Source organism: Mirounga angustirostris, unplaced genomic scaffold (assembly GCF_029215605.1).
Source record: "Mirounga angustirostris isolate CCGP_5_RB_7025 unplaced genomic scaffold, mMirAng1.0.hap1 SCAF_13, whole genome shotgun sequence".
In the NCBI taxonomy this organism is placed as follows: Eukaryota; Metazoa; Chordata; class Mammalia; order Carnivora; family Phocidae; genus Mirounga; species Mirounga angustirostris.
The window spans coordinates 11,822,395-11,844,177 of NW_026991721.1; the positions used below are offsets into that span (position 1 = coordinate 11,822,395).

At 39.7% G+C, this 21,783-nt stretch overlaps 2 protein-coding genes across 5 annotated transcripts in view; both read right to left on the minus strand.

Annotated features, from left to right (window-relative positions):
* Nucleotides 1–1,537: 1,537 nt before the first annotated feature.
* CNTF (ciliary neurotrophic factor) lies at nt 1,538–6,514 on the minus strand. The gene is made up of 2 exons (XM_045893605.3): nt 6,374–6,514; nt 1,538–5,150 (listed from the first exon to the last, which is right to left on the minus strand). The coding sequence occupies exons 1-2, from the start codon at nt 6,485–6,487 to the stop codon at nt 4,665–4,667; spliced, it is 600 nt and encodes a 199-aa protein (XP_045749561.2). The 5' UTR covers nt 6,488–6,514; the 3' UTR covers nt 1,538–4,664.
* ZFP91 (ZFP91 zinc finger protein, atypical E3 ubiquitin ligase) overlaps nt 5,510–21,783 on the minus strand; it is a 45,978-nt gene continuing 29,704 nt past the window's right edge. The window contains exons 3-13 of one of the 4 annotated variants that reach the window (XM_064576380.1): nt 19,862–20,074; nt 19,678–19,714; nt 18,501–18,605; nt 17,843–17,977; nt 17,026–17,076; nt 16,529–16,607; nt 15,297–15,411; nt 12,406–12,505; nt 11,688–12,060; nt 9,472–9,580; nt 5,510–6,474 (exon numbers count right to left, since the gene is read on the minus strand). In XM_064576380.1, coding sequence (XP_064432450.1) covers nt 9,476–9,580; nt 11,688–12,060; nt 12,406–12,505; nt 15,297–15,411; nt 16,529–16,607; nt 17,026–17,076; nt 17,843–17,977; nt 18,501–18,605; nt 19,678–19,714; nt 19,862–20,074 — 1,313 coding nt within the window. In that variant the 3' untranslated portion in view covers nt 5,510–6,474; nt 9,472–9,475. Of the gene's footprint in view, nt 9,581–11,450; nt 12,061–12,405; nt 12,506–15,296; nt 15,412–16,528; nt 16,608–17,025; nt 17,077–17,842; nt 17,978–18,500; nt 18,606–19,677; nt 19,715–19,861; nt 20,075–21,783 lie in introns of those variants that run through there. The other 3 variants (XM_045893603.3, XM_045893602.3, XM_045893601.3) reach the window with 3 other exon arrangements.

The window sequence follows — 21,783 nt, forward strand, 5'->3', positions numbered from 1 at the left end:
GAATCCAAGCTATTTGAGCCATTTTATCCTTGTATTCTCTATGTTTGTATGTCATTCACAAGTACTTTCAGATACTTGTCTGAACCATCAACCAACCTGTGAAGTTGTCATTTCCATTTCATAAATGAGGAAGCTCAGAAAAGGCGACTTGTCTCAAAGTTTGGAAACTTACCAGGTTTGTCACAGAGCGGGATTTGCCCAAGTTTACATTGGCTTTATCCAAGGAAAGTGAATTAGAGATCGAGAACGCATTTCAACATAAAATGACCTCAATTGCTAGGTGGCCCATGGCAGTGGGGTGTAGTGAGTCTGGGAGCCAGAACTAAAACTCCAAACCTGTCAGGTACTAGGGGAGGGACTTGGGCAAGCTAATGCTCATTCTCACTTCCCTCATTTGTGAGATGGTCTCTCAGAGGATAAACGGTAATACCTGACATAAGTAAATGCAGTGTTCATACTACCTTGAACATGTGGATAAAAATACAGCATCTCTTGGTAATTTTTCTTATCTTTCCCAACTTAGTTTCTACCTTCAAACTAGACTAGAAATGGGCTAATTGGGGTTCTCCTCTGTCCTTCAAGTTTGCCTGGGGTTCAAATACTTGAAATTTAACCATATGAAAGGAAATCTGCCTCATCTGCAGGCTAGCTGATAGGTATGGGGCAAACTACCTTTTCTAGGCTGACTGGCCTTGGGAGTTTTTCCCAGTGGCCTGGCATCATGGTGATTTACCTGGCATGCTTGACTGAGCATGGCCCTGGCTGGGAGGATTACATTTTATCCAATGTTGAAATCACTTGAAATTCTTCTTGCTCATCCAAAGATACAGAAATAAAAGCAACTCATGGTCCTGCTGAGGCGAGATCTTTATTGTTAGCCGTTCTTGGATCTTTATTTTCTATCTGCCAAAAATAGATGGATCCAAGTAATGTAAGAATCACATGCACATGGATGTTACTGCACACCCCACACACATTTCACCAAAAGATCAAATTATATTTTTACTGTCTTTATCTGTAGACTTTAGAGTTCTATAGAAGCTTTTGAGTGGAAAGATGATTTTTATCATTTTCACTTTTTCAACGTACCAACACTCAGAGGTTTCATTCTTGGGTGGAACGAGGCAGGCCAAACCATTCTTTTTAAATGTCCTGGCCTAAACACTGTCTAGAGACTAACCCACATGCACACACACCGTAAGTTAATTGACGTGATATCCAAACTCCTTTTTTCCCCTTTCCTCTTCACCAATCACTTTCTCACCGTGGTAGAAGCCCCTTTGCTTCCTGCATTTCTATTTTACTCCTTAGTATTAATATAGAGAAGGTGCTCAGCTACTTGAGGAGCTAAGGATTCACGAAGTCATTCTAAACCACTTCTGAGATAGGTCTCCCTAAAATATTTACTTGTCCTCTGCCTGTTTGACCAGTGGTCACAAGAATGAGTCATCCATTGGGCTTTAATCCACAGCAGGCTGGAATTACAGCAATACCAAGGCTATGACTTTATTAAAACTCTCAATTCCCTCAGACCTGATTATTTCAAAGCTAATTTTATTCGATGCTTGGCCTATGAGTTTGTGCCAATTTGCAAATTTTTTCCAAATCACCTTCTTAAATCAATGTAAAAAGAGTTTATCTTTGCTCATATATGCAATTCCTTAACAGATTCAGGAAAACAGAATCTCCCTCCCACAGAGGACTTCTACAGGCTGTGGGAATACTCTTTACAAAATACAAGTTAGGGGTTAGGAACTACATTCATGCCTTTTAATTATATATATATATACACACACACACACATATAACATATATATCACTATATAGTTACATGTTATACATTATATATAAATTTTATATTTATGTATTATATAATATAGTTTACACACATATAAAAATATGATTCCCCAGAGATCCGATCCATATATAGATCTAAGGAACAAGGAAACTAAAATCTAAAGACCAAAAATCTCTTTTGGGTTCTGGATCCTTAAAGAAACCATACTTCTTCCACAGTGTTGCCATTATTCCTATCTGTATTTAAGACACACACCTAGAACATGGACCTATTTTTGGGTCCCTTCTTCACGGTCTTGTCCGTTTCAGATAAGCATGATGCAGTCTACACATTCAGATCCATTCACGTTTATGACTTTGTTTTTAAAGTTAAGTGCTCACTTCTCCCTTATTTATCTACACTTTCTAAGCATTTTCTCCATACTTCTTTTGAGGCATATTGCAAGTTTTTTTGAAGAAGAAACTGGTACGGAACTCTTAGTACAACGCTGGGAGTACACTCTGGAGACTTGCTGCTTGTGACCTAATCGAGACTTCTGTAGCTTCCTATTTCCTCCCATTCAATAGTTAGTACTTGTACCTTTTCTGGACCCTCTGCCACTTCAAATATGCCTCTCATATATATAAATACTCCTTCACATGTAACTCAGAGCTTAAGCCATGTTCCATTGACTTTTGAAACTTCTGCCGACGTCTGCTCTGCCACATCTGCTGAATATAAGGACAAACCCTCAGAGAGGGGTCACTCCTTTCAGATTCAGCAAGTCTGTAATCAGTCATTCCCCACTAAGAATTTGTAGTCACATCTTTATCCATTAAAGAGTCTAAAATATTCCACAGATAAATCTAAGGGCTTCACATTAATAAGCAGGTACTTTATCAATGAGAAATATTGCTCTTGAAGCAGAACCACCAGTTGAAGCTTGAATGAAATCAGCATCTATGCATTTACTGAGGAAGTATCTACCCATACACCAAAGTTACAAATGAAATAAAACCAAATGATAAACCTCTAGTGGCAGTGGGACCCGAATGTTTATCATCACCTTACTTTCTTCTAACCAGGCAACTCTTTCCTTGTCTCTCTCATTTCTCATTTGGTACTCAGACAACCTCTGAGACACAACTGAACTCCCCCCTCCTCCAGAAAGGGATTTCGGGCCCTTGCTGAGCTCCTTTTCTTTAACACCCTAACACTTAAACCTGTGCCTCCCTCCCAATTCCAACCATTATTGATGTTTTCTACGCATACAAGCTCATTTCCACAAATGCAGACTACAGAGCCGGGCCTTATGTCCCCTGTATTGCCACGGTGCCCAGCCCAGAGTCCTCATAACACTGACCTCGTGGAGTTTTGGACACAAACCCTTGTGGGAGAAAGACACAAGCTAGGTCACCCCGTCCCATCTCATGCAACCTATGGGTGCTAGCCGTCTCTGACTCACGGTTCACTTAAGAGCACAGGAGCTTCAAGTAAGTAAACTAAATTGATTTGGGTCCCACATCCAAGATGGTGGGTTTAATTGGTAGTGTGAAGTAACGTTATACCTGAGAACTTTTGAATTTACATTGCACCACTAGTTTCACAGGCCCGACCACAAACGACCTTTCCATCAATGCCCACATTTACCGGTTGTGTCTTTCACACTGTTTCTCTCAAGAACATTAAACACAGCGCCCTGCCCCTCTGTTGTGAAGCATGGAGGCTGTGCTATGTATTGTTTCAGAATCACTGGCATTCCCACGGGGAACAGAGTGGGCCTCCCCCTCTCCTCATGACTAAGTCCAGAGAATGTGTGGTAAAGGAGTTTGTGACATTTTAACCTGAGTGCTATTCCAACCGCTGTCCATGAACGCTTGCTTACACTGCCTGTATCGCTACACTGCTGCTCACAGTAAACGCGACGTAGGCTGCTGTGCGCTGTGCCCAACCCAGAACATTTGTGGACACTTGATAAAGCAGGCTGTGTTACTGCACATCCTCAGTTTCCTAATTTCAGAAGTCTGGTGGGCCTACTCTTTTCCCCAAACAGAATCTTAACATCTCCACTGCTCTCGTCTTTGCCAAGCGTGGGCAACAAATACCGCCTTTAACACTACAATTATGTTACTGACCTATCAGGACATATAATGGGGATTGTTTTCCAGGGCCGGGGATAGAATACTTGAATGTATTTTCCAACCCGCTATGGCAAAGAGGTGCAGGGATAAAGGGTCATAATCAGGCCTCTGAAGTGAAGGACACATAGGCTTTGGGATGAGAAATATCTGGGTTCAAACTTAAGTGTGCCATTTGCTAGTTGGGTAACCTTTACCAAGTTATAATTTCTGTTTTCTCATCTGCCAGATGGGAATAACACTACCTCCCTCAACAGGGTTGTTGTGAAGATATAATATACACAGAGCCCCTGGCATACCGCTACAATATAGTAGATACTCAATAAATGTTAGTATTTTTATTATCCAAGAGTTTGAATTGGCTGGGGTCCAGGATTTTTAATTAAGTTTCAATCTTCCCAGAAAAGTCATCTAGGACTAAAGTTAAACATATATTTATTCTGTCAGACTATTAAATCCTTGTAAACTTAACTTAGTGGGTAGAAAAGGTTAGAGCACTAAGATGGAAGGATGCTGCCCTTGCCCCCATTCCCTTATGGCCCCAACACACACACACACACACACACACACACACACACAACCTGTATGCCCAGTTGTCCATGTCTCCAACCCTACTTGATGAAAATGCCTACGGTCTCAAAGGTTAGAAAACTTTCAACCTTTCAAAACTTAAGAATGGGAAAGTGAGGCCTCGGGGCTGTGTATATTCCATTAGAAAAGGAAGGAGGGAGAGAGAGGAGGGATAACTGCTATATTTTCTTGTCATTAGCAATATAATGGTTCCCATGTGTTGGAATCCCAGTCTGATGAGAAATGACTCGAAGGTCATGGATGGACCTCACTGTCCACTGTGAAAGCTCTCGCAACACCTTTAGGCCCCACAGCTTCTTCTCAAAGAGACCACCATCTCCACCAATGATGGGCATCCCATCAGCCTCATTGGAGGGGATCTTGTGTTCCAGAAGCATCATTAATTCCTCCAGCTGGTAAGCAAAGGCAGCAACTTGGAGTAGAACGGTATGTATTGCTTGATGGAAATCCCCTTCAGCTGGAGTTAAATGCACCTGCTGGTCTTCTAAAAGCCTGGCCAACATAACATGGAAGGCACGATAAGCTTGGAGGTTCTCTTGGAGTCGCTCTGCCTCAGTCAGCTCACTCCACCATTCAGTGCTTGCCATTGGCACACCATCCACAGAGTCCAGGTTTATGTTCTCGTTCAGGCCCTGATGCTTCATCTGGCCAAGGATACATAAAAACATCACATCTTCTGTAATTATCCCAAAATTCTCATTTAATCCCTAAATCTCATGTGAAGTCTTAATTCACCTTCCTTGTCAAGGATCCAAATTGTAAAGAAAATAAAAATTTTCCAAAATTTTTGGATCATTTGGGATCCAATGACTGGACTTTAGGAAGACCTTATTCACTCTGAAATGATACATACTGCTTTGACTACCTATTCACTTTTTGTGGGAGAATCTGCAGCTTTCATTAGATTCTAAACGTTGAAAAACACTAGTCTACAATTTTTCCTTCCCACTTCAAACTCCCTCCTGGAAACTGGAGTACCTGAATCATACTGGAGTTTTAAGTATTTTAAACATACTTGAAGACACTGACCAGACCTTAGGAAGCCCTAGAATTAACCCATTGCAGAATTTTTCTAACCCCCTCTCCTTCATTATCCACTCTCAACGGTGAGGACAATCCTTTAGAGAATTCAGTGGGAATTAGTTAAATAAAAATTAAAAAATAAAAAAAGGCACTAAAGAGTCTGATTTTTAACTGGTGAGACTATACAAAGATAAACCAATTCTCAGAGAACTTAAATTTACAACTCTCCTTCAGTGTTTCTGTAATAGTGAGCCTTAGGTGGAAACTGATGGTGATCTCCCTCTATCAGAAAACCAATCTGGAACTCCATGGTTAGTTCCTTTGACACTTCCCTAAGTCCCCAATGAATCTTCTAGGGAATCCTTTTGATAGTGTAGGTGACCATTCTATTTAGACACACAGAAACTTGATATATGTAATGAAAAAGTGGGTGGCTAATACTGTACAGAAGAAATTCTTTGGGTTTATGCTGCTCAAAAATTCAGAACAATGTGAATGAAGAACCCACACTTAGAGGGCACATGGTTAATCTATTCTGGTAGAATTCAGACTGTAGGCAATCAAATTAGGAATAGCCTCCATGACACGCAGCCAATCCCACTCAGAAGCCTATGTCTATTTTTCTTATTCATAGATCATGTCTCCTAAACAGCCTAGAGAAGAAAATAAGGTCATAGGAGTTTCCTTAAGGGAAGGAACCATGTCAAATAATAGGTGCCCAATCTATGAATGACTATATGATTAGGGCCTTCAATGATTGGTATTGGGGGCTGGAACATGACAGTAAGGGGCTGCATCAGAAGAGATGAAGTGAAAACAGACAACAGCAAATCAGGCAACTTACATAAGATTCCAAAAGAGCAGTCAGGTCTGAACGAATCTTCCTTGCTAGCCAGATAGAGCGGCTACAGAGGTCCCGGCGGTGAGGGGTCAGCGGTGAGTGCTCTGCAAAAGCCATCCCCTAACTCAACTGTCCCAGGAAACAAGTGAGCTGGGTTTGCTACGGTCTACACTGGTCCAAGTAAGAAATGTGACTCTCAGACTAAATCCACTGGGCATTCTGTACTAATGGGATTGTGCACCCCACCCCCACCCCCCTGCCTGACTCAGAGGTGGCAGCAAATTCCTGGCTGTGGATTTTTGTGCCTGTGGAATCAAAGGCCCCTTTTTAATCAGCTTTTTTCCCTGCAGTGTCTGCCTCCATCTCTCTCCTCCACTCAGTGCTGAGCCTACTTGCTTTTATGTCATTGTTTTGCTTTTGCACTTAGCAACAAGGTCACTATCACACTAATCCTCATGACATCCCTGCCTAATGTGATCTACTTTATATACACATAATCAGTTCATTTTGTTATCACCCTCCCTTGCACTGCCCATGTCCTCTTCTTTCTCTCTCTCTCTCTCTCTTTTTCCTTTTTTGGCCTGGTAAAGTATTCAATAATATTAAGTTATTAACAGCTGCCATTGATTAAGCAGCTACTCTGGGCCAGACACTGTGTGAAAGGCTTTAAAGCCTTTATTTATCTTTAGAATAGTTCTATAAGTATTATTTTCCTCATTTTACATTAAGAAACTGAGGCTTAAAGAAACTAAATAATGTGCACAAAACCCAGCAAGCAGGCAAAAAACTTAAATTAGGTCTCTGATTCTCCCATTGACTTTGCAATTTCATTCTGTAGGTTTTTCACATTTTGTTCAAGAAACAAAATTTATGCAAAATAGGTCCTTTAAAAATATAGCATCTTTTCATTATGTATTTAAAGTTAGTTTCATTTACACTCAACTAAAAATCAGCAAAGTCAGTCATCTCTAACCTCGATCATGGTGCCTTCCTTGCAGCTACAGGATGAAGAAGGTACTGTTTGGGCCTGTTCTCTTCCAAAGAACAGGAAACACCCAACGCTGACTGGGAAACATTTCTAAGGCAGTCTCAAGTGACAACATGCTTTCCTTCTTCTTCCTTATCCCAGTCATACCACACTGCTTCCTAACAAAATATGAGAATGAGCTGGGCTTTGAAATGAGGACAAAAGAGTTTAAAAGCACATGCAGAGTTCTCTTCTGCTGCATCTAACGTAACTCTGTAGGTTAGATAATGCTCCCTGAGCAAGAGCGGCAAATGTCATCCCCAAATCAATTAGCTTTCACTATTTCGTACCATAGACATTGTCTCTAAATAGAAACACATGCCTTTTCAGGTGCAAACTTCCACAGGGAAACAATAAACAAGGGGTGGAGGGGAGGAAAACTGAGACTGGCACTCACAGTAGGCCTTTTAAGGTAGGAGGATTCTATTTTTATCTTTTTTTTAAGTTAGTACTCGCTGTGGACACTGAGTTTTGTGAAAAAGCACTGATATTAAATGCTATCAAGGTTTTGTCATTATCAGACTAACATAAACCTCATAGCATCCTTAACGTTCTCCCTACTAGATTAATAAGGCCATCTTTTCTAGAACTCTGTCAAAACACTGGAGGGGTTTCCAAGTTGGCCAGATGATCAAAGAATCCTATGGCAACTCAGCATTAGAGATCAAGAACGAAAGAGAAGTAAACTATCTGACTCTGCTGGAGAGAAGCAATAGCACCTGCCACATAAACCCTGTCCTGGGGGCACTGGATTCTCAGCAGCAATCAATTGTTTTAACCCTTAGGATAACTGTAACTCAGTACAATCAAGGAAGACAAGTTGCTTCCATGAAGACAACTTTTATTTTTCTTTACATATTTATTTTGGATATGCCTTACCTAGATTAAGAGAAAACAAGGATTTGAAAAGCAGAGTATCCCTTTTATTATAATTTCTTTTTACATAACCTTTTCAACCTAGATTCAGGTAACTACCTGTCTCTCCCATCAAAGGAGAAGGGTCCTGCACATTACAACAGGCAAAAAAGGCTTTTAGGAAGTAAAAATATTTTAAATTGATCCATTACAATTTTTCAATTTTCTTGAGTACACTGGAAAGTGGGAAAAAGGAGGAGGGAAAAATGGTACTTCAAACAACCAGACTGTAATAACCTTAGCTGGGTTTAGTACACTCTTTGTATTTTTTCCAACAGGTACAAAGGAGGTTCAAGTGCTCTATGTAGATGCTTTTCCATACCTGAATTCTTTTTTAACTTCCAGTAATCCTGGCCAGTGTTTATCCAAACTCTCTGGAGCACAGTAAGTCTCAATTATGCAGAATAACCCTGGGCAACCAGAGACTAGGGGAAAGCGCATCTCCCAGAAATACTACTTGTATCTCAACTATACTTTCAGAATTTTGAACTGCCAATTCAAATTGGAGAATGTGCAATGGGAAGTTATTAAAAAGGTAACCCAATTTGATTAAGAGTACAAAATGCAGAATTTTAAGACTAAAAGGGCTCCTTGGAAGGACAAAGAAGTAAACAGCATGAGAAGCAGACAGGGAAAGGGAAGAGGGCCTAGTATAAGACAGCTTACTTACACCACTCTTATTGTGCTAGCATCCCTTTATCAAAAGGAAAAAAGATAAAGGCCATGGAGAATATTTTAAGATTGATTGCAAACTGCTATAATAATTTATTGAAGCAAACGGTAGGCAAGTGGTACCTATAAAGAGGTCAAAAAACAAAAGGAGGAAGAATAGAAAGTTTCTAATTATTAGAACTAACTTGTTGCTTTGGTGGGGAGGAGTGTGATATAGGGAAGAACGTATTTTCCCTCAATCTCATCAAGTTTTTTTTATGCAGTTTGCTTTTGTGTAGGTGGTTAAAATATCTGATGACTAACCACTGCAAAAACAACTTACAGAGACAAAGGAGAAGATAAATGTGACAAAGACAAAAGGTAATAGTGTAGGGTACAGATACGAGCTAGTAAAAAAGTACAAAATGGACTTATAATGGGAGTGGAACAACTTTGTTGTAAACCCACCCAATCAACCTGATAGTATTTTCAAATGTACTCAACATACCAAGTCAATTCCAAATCCTTACTGTGGGCAGGAAAGCATATTCTACATCCCTTCTATCCTTATTCCATTTTCTACCCCCACAGTGGAGGGATGGCAAATCTGCAACACTCTGAAAAGAAACAATAGTGCATTTAAGTCTATTCACTGTAGGTGTCTGACTCCCTATTCCCTGGCATCCCAACCACTGACATTAGTGGGTGTAAAGTAAGCCTCTTTCAGAGATGACATTTGTTACCCCTCTTTTTTGGGAAAAAAATAAAGAGAAAATTGATAAACTTTGTAGTTTTAGTGTTTGTGAAAAACAAGCTGTTCCTTATTTTGCTCTAAGCAAAACTTCATTCTTTCCAGCAGCCATCACACATTTCTGACAAACAATGAATAGGGCGAGCCTTTAATTCCAGCTTGTGAGGTACACAGAAGGAGAGAAACTGCACTTCTAATTCTCTAAAAATGAGCCAAAATAGGTTTTTAGTCTTCTGGGAGCTATAAATGTACAAACACACCACCTGCCTCTCCCATGGCCAGTAATAAGCAATCCAGCCCAAGAAAATCCCTATCTCAATGGAAGCAGTAATTCCCAGAATTTTAGGTGAAAGCCAAAGCCATTATTATACAGATTATTAACTTTGTCTATGGAAGCCTTTCCTTTTCTGAGGTGTTATTTTTATAAAAGGGAAACAAAACAGAGTAATTTTCTTTGACTTCGAACGAGACATAGACTATCTCTTCACTAATGGTAGTGTCCTTCACTAATTGGGAGCTGGAATGAAACAATGATAAAGCAAAGCAAAACCAAAAACAAAGCAAGGGGCCAGAATTGGGCCAATAGGAAGGTGTACAGAAAGAATTGATGGGGATAAAAAAAGAAAGTAAATTCACAAGAGAAAATCTTTTATCTGTAATTCAGACCCTGAACAACCCTTCTCTCATCCCCTCAAAATTCCTAAATCGCAATGCTCTAAAAACTGAAAGAGCACTAGTTACCAAAAACCTAACATCCTTCCCTAAAAAGGCTTCCGAAAAAGCACTAGGCTACTGTAGTGATTTTGTTAGTGCTGAGGACCAGCTTTCTTTAAAGGCCACTGGAGAGCTATGATTTTAGAGGCTGGCTGTGCTTCTTCAACCCTATATCTTGCCTTCAAAAGTACCTCTTATGGAAAGGACCCCATGTCAGAATAACCTAATCTCTCCCAGCCCCACAAAATATAGCAACGAAGACCCCCCCCCCCCAAAAAAATCAGACTTTCTGTTAATAAATAAGGAATCTCAGGTTCCACAACACAAAAACACACATGTTCAAAGTGCAAATTTCTGCCATTAGTCTGGGACTTTTCTCACTGATACAGAGCCCTGCCTTATGATCAGAGAAACCATGAAGAGGGCAGCCCCCCTCCCCCCAATTGGGAGCCTGCTTCCAAGCTAGTGAGCACCACTGAGAACCAGATGGAGGTGTTGGAAGGGGACTGAAGTGCTGGGGTCACAGAGGAGGGAGGTGGTCCCCGTGAATCCTTCCTTTCCAAAACCCAGCGGGGAATGGAGGAAATGGGCTTGAGTGAGAGAGGTGTGCTGTTTTAACAGCTCACCCTGCTAAGGGGCCTAAAGTGCCAAGTCAAGCTGCCAGCCTCCAGAGATTAGAACTGTATGATACTTTGGGGATAAGTGTGCTGCAGTGGGTAGAAGCCAGAACCATAGGGCAGCAGTGAAGGAGAAGGGGTTTAGAGGACAGTAATATACTATCAAGAGTTAAAAGCTGATCCAGAGCACATCAAAGTTACAGGTTTAAGAAGGGATCTGCCAGTGAGCAGGAAGTCTGCCTGGCTGGAACTGAGTAGGAGGATAACTCTCACTTTAAGAGCTTCTTTTTTGCCTACCTTTTTGGTAAAGGCAACATCAATTTTATAAAGGGGACAACAGAGGGAGAAGAGGGTGGGTGTAGGTGTGTGTGCTGTGATCCACAATGGAAAGAGCAGGCCCTTCAGTTATTTTACTAGATTTTAAATGCTTTAAATTTTTTTTGTCCTTTTTATCTTTTAAATACAAAGTCTGAGCTGTCCCAGTGCCCAAAGTCTTCCCTTCCACTAAGGTCCAGTAGAGTCTGAATCTTCAATCAGAACCTCTGTGGTAGCACCGAGTATATCCGAGTTCATGACCAGCCCTTCAGTGCCCCCACTGCTGCCACTTCCCACAAAGATCTTCCCATCAGCCATCAGGCTCACCCGTTCTGTCCCACTACAGTATGACTTTGACATCCCTTCAGCTTCTAGCAGGAGGCACTCTCCAGAGGTGGAGTTTCCCAATGGCTCAGGAAGAAGAGGAAGACCCTGCCCATCTGCAGGTTGTGTCAGGGACTCTGGGTTAGTGCCCAAGATATCTGTGCTGGTGATGAGGGCGCCTGCATTGGCAGCCAGAGCTTCGGCAATCAGCACCTCAGGGTGGCTTTTTGCTTTGTGTGCCACTACGCTGTCCTTCTTCTCAAATTTTTTGCCACAGATATTGCAAGAGAACTGGTAGAAGGAATCTGCATCATGCTTCTTCATGTGCCAATTAAGGGATGCCTTCTGCCGACACGTAAATCCACAGATCTCGCATCTAGGAAGAGTGGAAGAGGAAATGGCTGATTAAACAGAGAAATGAAGAGGGCTCTTCTTCAGGGTCAGGGCAAGAATTTAGAGGTCACATATATAGGCAATAGTCAGTAACACACTTCTTGGGAAAAATTAGGAAAAGCTAACCAGATGGAAAATTCATCTGTTTCGTTTGTTTAAAAAACTGAGGGAATAAGAAAAAGTTCACTAAGTAGCATCCCCAAATCAATACTGACTCTAATTTGGTGAAAGTCAATAGCAGTGGTGACTGAAAAGTCTGCACAGGGACTAACCAGCAAGTAGGGGAGATATGCGCTTCCCCACATGTCCACCAGTAAATAACACTCACTGTAATGGCTTCTCGCCAGTGTGAATCATCCGGTGCACTGCCAGATTGTGAGAACTCTTGAAGGCCCTAGCACAATATTCACAGATATAATCCCTTTGATCTAAGAAGAAAAATAATGTGGTTAGTGTTCCATTTAGAATCCCTCTAAGTATTTAATTTTCCCAGTTCACAATAAGTAAGCAGATAATCAGTCAAGTCAGTTACAATAAAAGCAATACTGTTTTCAACGTACAAAACACCTTGGATAAACAAAATTTTAAAAAGAAATATACCATTTTCAATTTTTTTTTAAAGTCCATACACTCAGTAGCATAAGGACTCGTTTAAAAAAAAAAAACTAAACAAAGCAAAACAAAAACAACTAATGGAAATATGAGAATTAGAACCCCAATCTCAATCCCAGTAATCCAGATCTTGGATAAATTGCTTAGTAACTAAAGAACATTTTCCCTGGATTTTATTCTTTAAAACAGTTTTTTCAGGTTGTGAAAGGTGAAAGCTTATATATAAAGAATTTGGCACTCAGACCACCACCACCACCACCACCACCACCACCACCGAATTTGGTATTCCCTAGAAGAAAAGTGATCCACGATTAAAGTGGTAATCGTATCTTCTGTTTCAGGTTTAAAAACTGTTACCCAAAACAAACAATCTGAATTTCTCTCAAAACGTTCAAGTTTCTGCTATCAAACACATGCAAACCGTACACCTGTGTTCTTTACCTTATTCTCCTACCCCACCCACATCTTCTGCACCATTCAACTACCCCCCTTTCTGTCATTTCACAATCCCCCCAAGTTTCACAGGATTTTTGATGAATTTGGTAACATGGTGTAGAATCTATGGACCAAAAGGGCACTGCACTTAATTATTTCTTTATCACTTGGTTTGGGAGAGAAGCAGATAAGGAGATGCTCTGTATCTCCTGAATAAATGACCACTATTGTTTTCTATGCCTTTCACTTAAAATTGCTACAAAAAGTCACAGTGAAAACATGAGGGTAAGTTAAAAGGCAAACAGTATGCAATTTAATTCTATATTTCATTCCAAACAGTTCTAAAGCCAAGTGTAGAAGAAGAGCCAAGTTTGTCCCAGGCTTGAATACATTTAGGAATCACTGGGGGGATCTTAGTAAATGCAGATGCTAGCTGAGCAGGTGTGAGGCAGAGTGTGAGATGCTGTATCTCTAACAGCGGCTCAAGTGACGCCAGTGCCTGTTGGGCTATCCTCTACATGCTGAGTAGGCAACGTCTAAAAATGCACTTTTAACCCAAGGACAATTCGTAGTGTCTCCCAGATCTTGTCCACCTTTCTAGCTTCATAGTTGCATGGCAAACCTGGGTGGGGCATCCACTTGCTTAAATAAATCACATCTTCAAAGGGATCTGTCTGCACTAATTTGGAAAAAGAGAACTACAATAACATCATAAAACTGTACTAACCAGATGTAAATATTTGGAATGGACTGAACTTCTAAAACACAGTCAGCTTCTCATAGTAGGTCTATGACATTTAGCTAAAGCTGGCTGTCAGAAACTACTTTGTAGAGAATAAAACATAATTAACAGGGAGAAGGAGTGGAGAAAAGGCAGCTCGCAGCAAGGAACAGAGTGGAGACAGCCCTCTCCCTGAAGCCGTACAATGCGGAGACTGGAGACTCGGCAGTGATTCAGGCCTGAGCTCAAGTCCTGGTGCTCTGAAACGTCCACCGTGTGTGCCAGGCCCCGTGCAGCAAAGAGCACTTTATATGTGATCTCATTTTATCCTTACACTAACTCCACAATATCGGTGACACTATTATCCCCTTTTTTCAGATGAGGGAAAGTGAGAAGTAACTTGTCTAAGTCACACATACAATAAAAGTAACCCTGGGTAAGAGACAACCAGAATTCCTAGTCTTACCCTCTACAACTGTTGGGAAGATGATGTGTAATAATCCAGTGTCTGGCACCTACTCAATTAGCTCTAATACCCAGCTTCATTTGTTCCCATGAGCTGAACTGCATGGAGATTGTCAGTGGCTACAAATGAATGGAATTTGAAATCATTCTACATTATGTATAACGAAGACATTAGGTTTCTCTTTTTGAGTCAACAATCCTACAGGAGATGACACGTGAGGTCAGTAGCTAGCTTTCAGGACTGCAGCAGCACAGAAGTGCCGGGAGCTACTTACTAGTTACCATAAATGAACAGGCAAGCCTCTACACCATCGAGGCCCTCTCTTCATACTCCTCACTTCTAGTCTGTAAGAGCTACTGCAAGTATCTCCTGGAAATGGAATTAGAAAATCCTGGTTCTGGGGCACCTAGGTGGCTCAGATGGTTAAGCGTCTGCCTTCGGCTCAGGTTGTGATCCCAGAGTCCTGGGATCGAGCCACGCATCGGGCTCCTGGGCTCAGCAGGAAGCCTACTTCTCCCTCTCCCTCTCTCCCTGCTCATGCTCTCTCTCTTTGTGTGTCTCAAATGAATAAATAAAATCTTTAAAAAGAAAATCCTGGTTCTGCTAAAAACTAGCAGTGTGACCAAAGGCAAGTTACATAATGTGCAAAGCCTCTCGTTTCTTAGCTGTAAAACAAGGATAATACAAGCAAACTTGGTGACGTTGAATGGATGGATAAGCAGTAACAGTTGACACAGGATATGTGCTCAATAAAAAATTATCCTGGTCATAAAAGTTCTTTATAAAGTCAAAGGATAAAAGTAAAAAGCCCTCATTTGTTCATCCCTTTAAAATTTGTTTTATTACATTTTATTTTCATACCTTTCTCTCACACTTGACTGTAGACTCTTAAGATTTACATTAGAAAAAAATATCATTACCAATCTACACATTTAAAAGTAGAATGCATTTAACACTTGGTAAAACATTTTATTTCAAAAAGTACCTGTATGATGTTTGGCATGTCGTAGAAGTTGCTTCTGGAGCCTGAAGAGTCGCCCACAGGAGGGATGAGGACATACGTATTTCTTCTTCAGCAAATGCTGATACTTAATGTGGTGCTAAAACAGTAAGAGAAAATAAAGAGGGATAAAAATGAAGACTTCCTGAAAGCTTGTTCCTTTGCTAAGTCAAAAGTTTTAAAGAGGGGCGCCTGGGTGGCTCAGTTAAGCATCCAAATCTTGATTTTGGCTCAGATCATGATCTCAGGGTCCTGAGATGGAGCCCCACATCAGGCTCTGTGCTGGGTAGAGTCTGCTTGAGATTCTCTCTCTCCCTCTGCCCCCACCCCCACCCCCTTAAAAAAGTGCTAAAGGGAAACCAAATACTCTGAATATGGAAGGGAGGTGCGGTATAATAAAACAGTTAAGAACACAGGCTATGGAAATAGACAGACCTGGATTCCAGTCTGGGTCTATCATTCACAAGCAGTGTGACCTCAGGAATGTGCTTAAATACTGTGAGCTACAGTTCTCATTTGTAAAATGAAGACAACTGTAAGTGTCTCACAGCATTACTGTGAGGATACAGAGATCATGTGTTGTATGGTGCTTAGCGCAGCACACGGCATACAGTGGAAGAACAGAAGCAATCACTATTAGCACAGAGACAGAATCAGAGAGTAGGGCCTTAGTCTCATGTTATCCTTGCTGCTAAACTAAAAATCAAACAGGCATTTCTTAAGCTTTAGTGATAAACATTTCACTTTCATGTTTTCTGCCAGACCTAAATATAAGCTGTATCTTTAATTCATTAAAAAAAAAATCTACTAAAGACAAAAACCCTAAAAATTAATTTATTTACTTGCAACATTATTCAAGAAATCGCGGGTTAGAGTTGCTAATTTTTTAAAAAAATACACATTAAAATAAAGTCTGTTCATCTGTGTCTTTGGTTTGTTGGTACAATCATCTCTTATATCAGAAGTATTTATACCACAATGGGAAACACTGGACTATTCGAAGATTCCAAGGAAATCCTTTAAATAACCTCATGTTGTTAGACATTTTTAACACAATGACTTAAGTAATTTTATGCCTTTTTAAAGAAAGATATTTTTTGACACTGTATGTCAATGATAAAGCCTACACAAGTTCACGAATTATAGCATCTCATGAAATAGAAAAATCAGTAATGGAACATAACCTGAAAGGCTGCCTTACATAACAATTTACTAACCTGCAAATAGCGAGGGTGAGCAAGAACAGTTCCACATCCTTCCATCTCACAACGGACATACTGGATTGGAGGCTTTTTTCTATTATCAATATGTAGGAGAAAAGTTAGCAAAGAGAAGAGGCACGCTGCACAGTGGCTTAACTGAGTGCACTATAGGGAACAGCAATTTTATAGCATGAAGAATTAAAATCTCTTTACTAGTATATAGCTTGCATAGAATTTCTGTTAGAAATAACCAGAAACTATCAAATGTTTGGTAAGAGTTTTAAAAAACAGCACAAAATAAACTAGTGACCTCCCAAAAGAAGTGTTAAGATTTTTAGAAACTTAAAGACCCTACAATGGAAATAAAAACACAGGAACTCTGCATCAAGGACATTAATAAAGTTGCATTTAAGATATTTTTACAGAGCCATTCCTGCAGGGTAATTATGAGTAATTACGTGAGTGAAGTGCTTACCACCAGGAATAAGGAACATAGTAAGAGTATAAATTACCTCCTTTTGGGTAATCGTGGACTTTTGTCATCTTTTCGCCTTCTTCCTCTCCTATAATTAAAGAACAGAGTAACTGTCCACATATTCCAGATTGAAGCTTACAGAGTGAAGGATGGCTGAAGACATATACTCAAGACCAAAGAGCATGTGGCGGAAACAAAGGATAATGCAGAATACAGAGTCAAAAACGTATCTGACAAGCCGAACAAAGATGTCATTCTGAAGTAATTTCACTTAAATAAATCTGCACTACAAGTTAAATACATACCTATCACAAACCATACATTACTATGGGAGATTTGGATAAACCTCAAGGTTACTACTTGAAGAGTCGTTCCAGTAAAAAGTCTATCACTTAAATTTAATCAATTTAAAAAGTAGAATAAAATAATCTATTATCTAAAAACCCTAAGAATATAAACTATACTCTCCTTTTAATAGAACGAAAAAGACTAAACACTTAAAACAAATCTTATTTCTACAACAGGTAATGGTTGCTGGACAGAAAGTCAAGACTCTTCAATCACTTGCCCTCATTTGCCCTTCTTTTGAGGATTCACATTTGCCGTACTTTTTCTTGCTATCTCTACTCCCTCTGCATCCCATTAGCTGCTGTCTTGCCCACTCATTTAGACATCTTTAAGTATTGCTTTGGATTAAATTTAAACTTTTCAGAGAGCCTCTGCAATGAAATTGTCAGCTGCTTGAGGCAGCCATATGCACCTGTCAATAGCCCCCCTCACACTCCCACTCTTTTCCCCACCAATGGCTTCAAAATCTGTTAGGGTTCCATTTTTAGTAGTAACTGCCTACTCACTTCCTAGGAGGTTCCTCATCCTCCCTAATTTCATTCTCTTCTTCTTTCACCTCTACCTCTACTTCCACTTTAATTTCTTTCTTCTCCTTCTCTTCTTTCACCTTCCCTGATTTTCTCCGTGGTTTTGGGGTTTCCCTGAAAACACAAACACATTTCAACACTGGTATCCAGCAAAGGATCTTTGCAAAGGGAACTGTGACAAAAGGGTAAAACCTGCGGTTATCATTGATTTATTGTAAAATTATGATCCTTAGCTCATGAAATGTGATTTCCAGTCAACTGTTCCTCACATGCACAGTAAAAGCCGTTAGGCTAACAATACCTGGGAATCAGAATGCACTACAGTTGTAAAGAGAAAGACAAAAGTAAAAAATTCTAAATATTCAGGCAATTGATGATACTTTGTACCATCAAGGTAAAACATGCAGACATCCAATAATTTGGATATGATCAAAATAAAGTTATATAACTAGAAGAGAAGGCTGTGTGAAGGAGTTATAGGATAATGTTAAATTGGCAAAACAAGTGCATGATTAATTACTCATTTAAAATTAAGTCTATACCCATCAGTTCAGCAACAAGGTGAAATAAAAGCATGCAACAGTGCTTTCCTAACTTATTTTTCATCGACATGTCTATAGTAAAATCCAAGACATGCCTCTCTAAGTGGGGTTTGTAGGTCTCGTCTCTTGGGTCATCTTTGAATGGTATTTCCTCTTCACTGATTAACATCTCTTCTTCCTCTTCCTCCTCCTCATCACTACTAAAAAGAAGCAAATTTCTGGATTAGAAATTCTAGTTGTAAGGATTTTATCTGACTGGATTTTATTTGCTAATTTATTTAGAGGTTGCCAAAGATTCACATAGTAAGTTATCTAGAATTTTCATCCTTATGGTCTAATTGGACTGCAATCTAGCTGTTTTATCCTCACAATGATAACTGTAACTAAAAATACATAAATCCTAGGAATGCTATTACTTGGTTAAATAAAGGTAAGATGATGACTGCCCAATGGCACTAACAGCTAAAAAACAAAAACAAAAACAAAACAAAACAAAAAACAACGGACTTTATGCGGTGCCTGAGTGGTTCAGTTGGTTAAGTGTCTCTTGATTTCAGCTCAGGTCATGATCTCAGAGTCGTGAGATGGAGCCCAACGTCAAGATTCTCTCTCCACCTCCCTCTATCCCTAAGCCCCCCTTCTCCCTCTCTTAAAACACAAACAAAAACAAGAGACTTTATAATCCTGTGTCTAGTAATCCAATGATCTGGTTTACCAAAAAGATCAACAAAGCCAAAAAAAAAAAAAAAAGAAAAAGAAAGAAGTTCACATGATTTACCATGGAATACAAATTTCAAAAATCCTAGTCAAAACATCCACACTTCCCATCAGTGGCTAGCACGGAATAAGCCAATACAGAAAGTACTCAAGACCTGCTTTCTGGGGGTGCCTGGGTGGCTCAGTCGTTAAGCATCTGCCTTCGGCTCAGGTCATGATCCCGGGGTCCTAGGATCGAACCCCGCATCGGGCTCCCTGCTTGGCGGGAGGCCTTCTTCTCCCTCTCCCACTCCCCCTGCTTGTGTTCCTGCTCTCGCTCTCTCTCTCTGTCAAATAAATAAAATCTTAAAAAAAAAAAAAGACCTGCTTTCGGAACTAAGGTAACTAAAGATTACGTGGTTAAAGCTCTAATCAAGAACAAAGTGACATCTAAACTAAATACTAAAACCAAAGTTAATTTTTTTTTAAAGGCTCAACGTTCTTTCAAGCAGAAAACAACTTTTGTGTGTACTCTATGTCCCCAAAGGTGTAAATACGAAATACGAAGTTTCTTACCTAATGCCACCTGGAGACTGATGTTCTTCTGCCCCATCTGGATAAAGAAAGCATAACAAAACCTTATCTTTATAAAGGAAGCCTGTATCACCACACCTACCCCTGAAGGGTAAGCTGTTCAACATTACATTTAAAATCAGCAGGCAACTGGTTATTAAATAACCATACTCCACTTGTACTGTACCATAATCAAGCTGATCTGTATTTGGTTCTGACTTGCAGATGAGCTGCAAGGAACCAGTCTTCGACCTAGAACTTCGGGTGTTCTCTGTGTCATGATGCCTAGAAACAGACGTCCTGGTACTGCTGCGCCAGCCCCGGCTAGGCCTAGTTGCAGCAATGGAAACTTCCTGAGGGAGGGTAGAATCATCTTCTTCCTCTTTCTCTTCCTTAGGATCTAGATGAAAACATATACCATTGTTTATGGTTAACCAATAACCGTCTCAGTATACCGACTACTGTAAAGAAAAAGTTAATAAAAAAGAAGGTAAATTAATTTTTTGTTCAGGCTTTTCAAAGCCCCTCAGATTTTTATACTGAGGTAACAGAAATAAGACGAGAGAAAACTTACCCTTACTGTCATCACTCTAAAAACTTCCACGTTGTCAAGCAGTAGTTTTATACCGTCTTATTTACTAAAAAATGCACTGCTAAGAAGTATACAAAATACACCAAATTCAATTCATGGGATTCTAACCTTTACATCCGAGACAAAAGAAACTGGGAGTGGTCCCAGAAAGATGGCCAGAACTTCTTATAGAAGTACAAGAAAGAATCACAGGTCCAGATGTTTTAACAATCGAACAACGCTGAAATTGTGAAAGAGGGATCCCATACTAAAAATGCCTCCCCTTGACTCTATTCAATAGTTCTTAGAACCACACCATGAATCTGAATTGGTCTATAGGGCAATCATGACAAGCTCTGCTTCAATCATCCTATGAGATGCTGTGCAAAGGTACACAATCTGTCCCTGTTATCCTGTATTTTCTTCATGCTTTGAAGGGCAAATGAAGTGAGGTAGGGCCATTCACTCCTGAGCAATAAATAAATAATAAAAAGCTTAATATAACTTTCATCCCTAGAGTAACTTATTACATATATATGTATATATATATACATTAGTATATTAAAAGTATTTTGATTATGGACAATTCTTTTAATAATCTCAGGATGGAAAAGGCCTTTCTAAGAATAACACAAAATTTTAGGTCTTAATACTGAGACCTGTCACTATATAAACATAAAAACAATTTTCAGCATGGCAAATTCCACTATAAGCGAAGTCTAACAGCCCAACAGAAAAAGAGCAGTTCAGTGAAAACACATGGCTTTCACACAAACAAAAGGTCAATCCTCTCATAATGGGAGAAACTCAAATGAAAAGGACTAGTGTGACACCACTGTTCCCCTATCATACTGGCAATGATCCAAATGTTTGACAAGTGTGTATTGGGAACTCTGGGGGAAAGAGACAGTAACACAGATGATAGCACGGGCACTGGCAAAACCTCTATGAAGGACAATTTGGCAGTATCTATCAGAATTATAAATGTGTATCTTTTCACATTAATTTCAACTACTAGGAATTTATCCTACAATTACAATCACACTTATGAAATGACTTATGTATAGAGGTAGTCATTATAGCACTGTTTTTAGTAGTGAAAGAGCAGAAAACTAAAAATCAGGAGAGGCCTGGTTACGTGAATTATGATACATCTAGTCAGTAGGCAACTGCATGCAAATAACTCCATGCCACTTTATTATGGAAAAAAACCCATATCCATATAATATCCAAATATTACATAGGTATACATTTGTTTTATATGTAGACATAGAAATAAATATGCTATACATGTAAGACATGTATCTTTTATAGGATAATAATATTTCTGGAATGATATACAAGAAATTGATAAATACTGGTCACTTCCAGAGAAGGTCCAAATATATGCCCAGTAATTCCTCAGTATCTACCCTAGGAAAATAAACTGGCACATGGGGGTTCATGTTTATAACAGCTAAAGAACGGAAACGACCTATCTCTCACTCAACAAGAAAATGTTCAAATAAACCATGGCATATTACTGAGATGGAATGTTA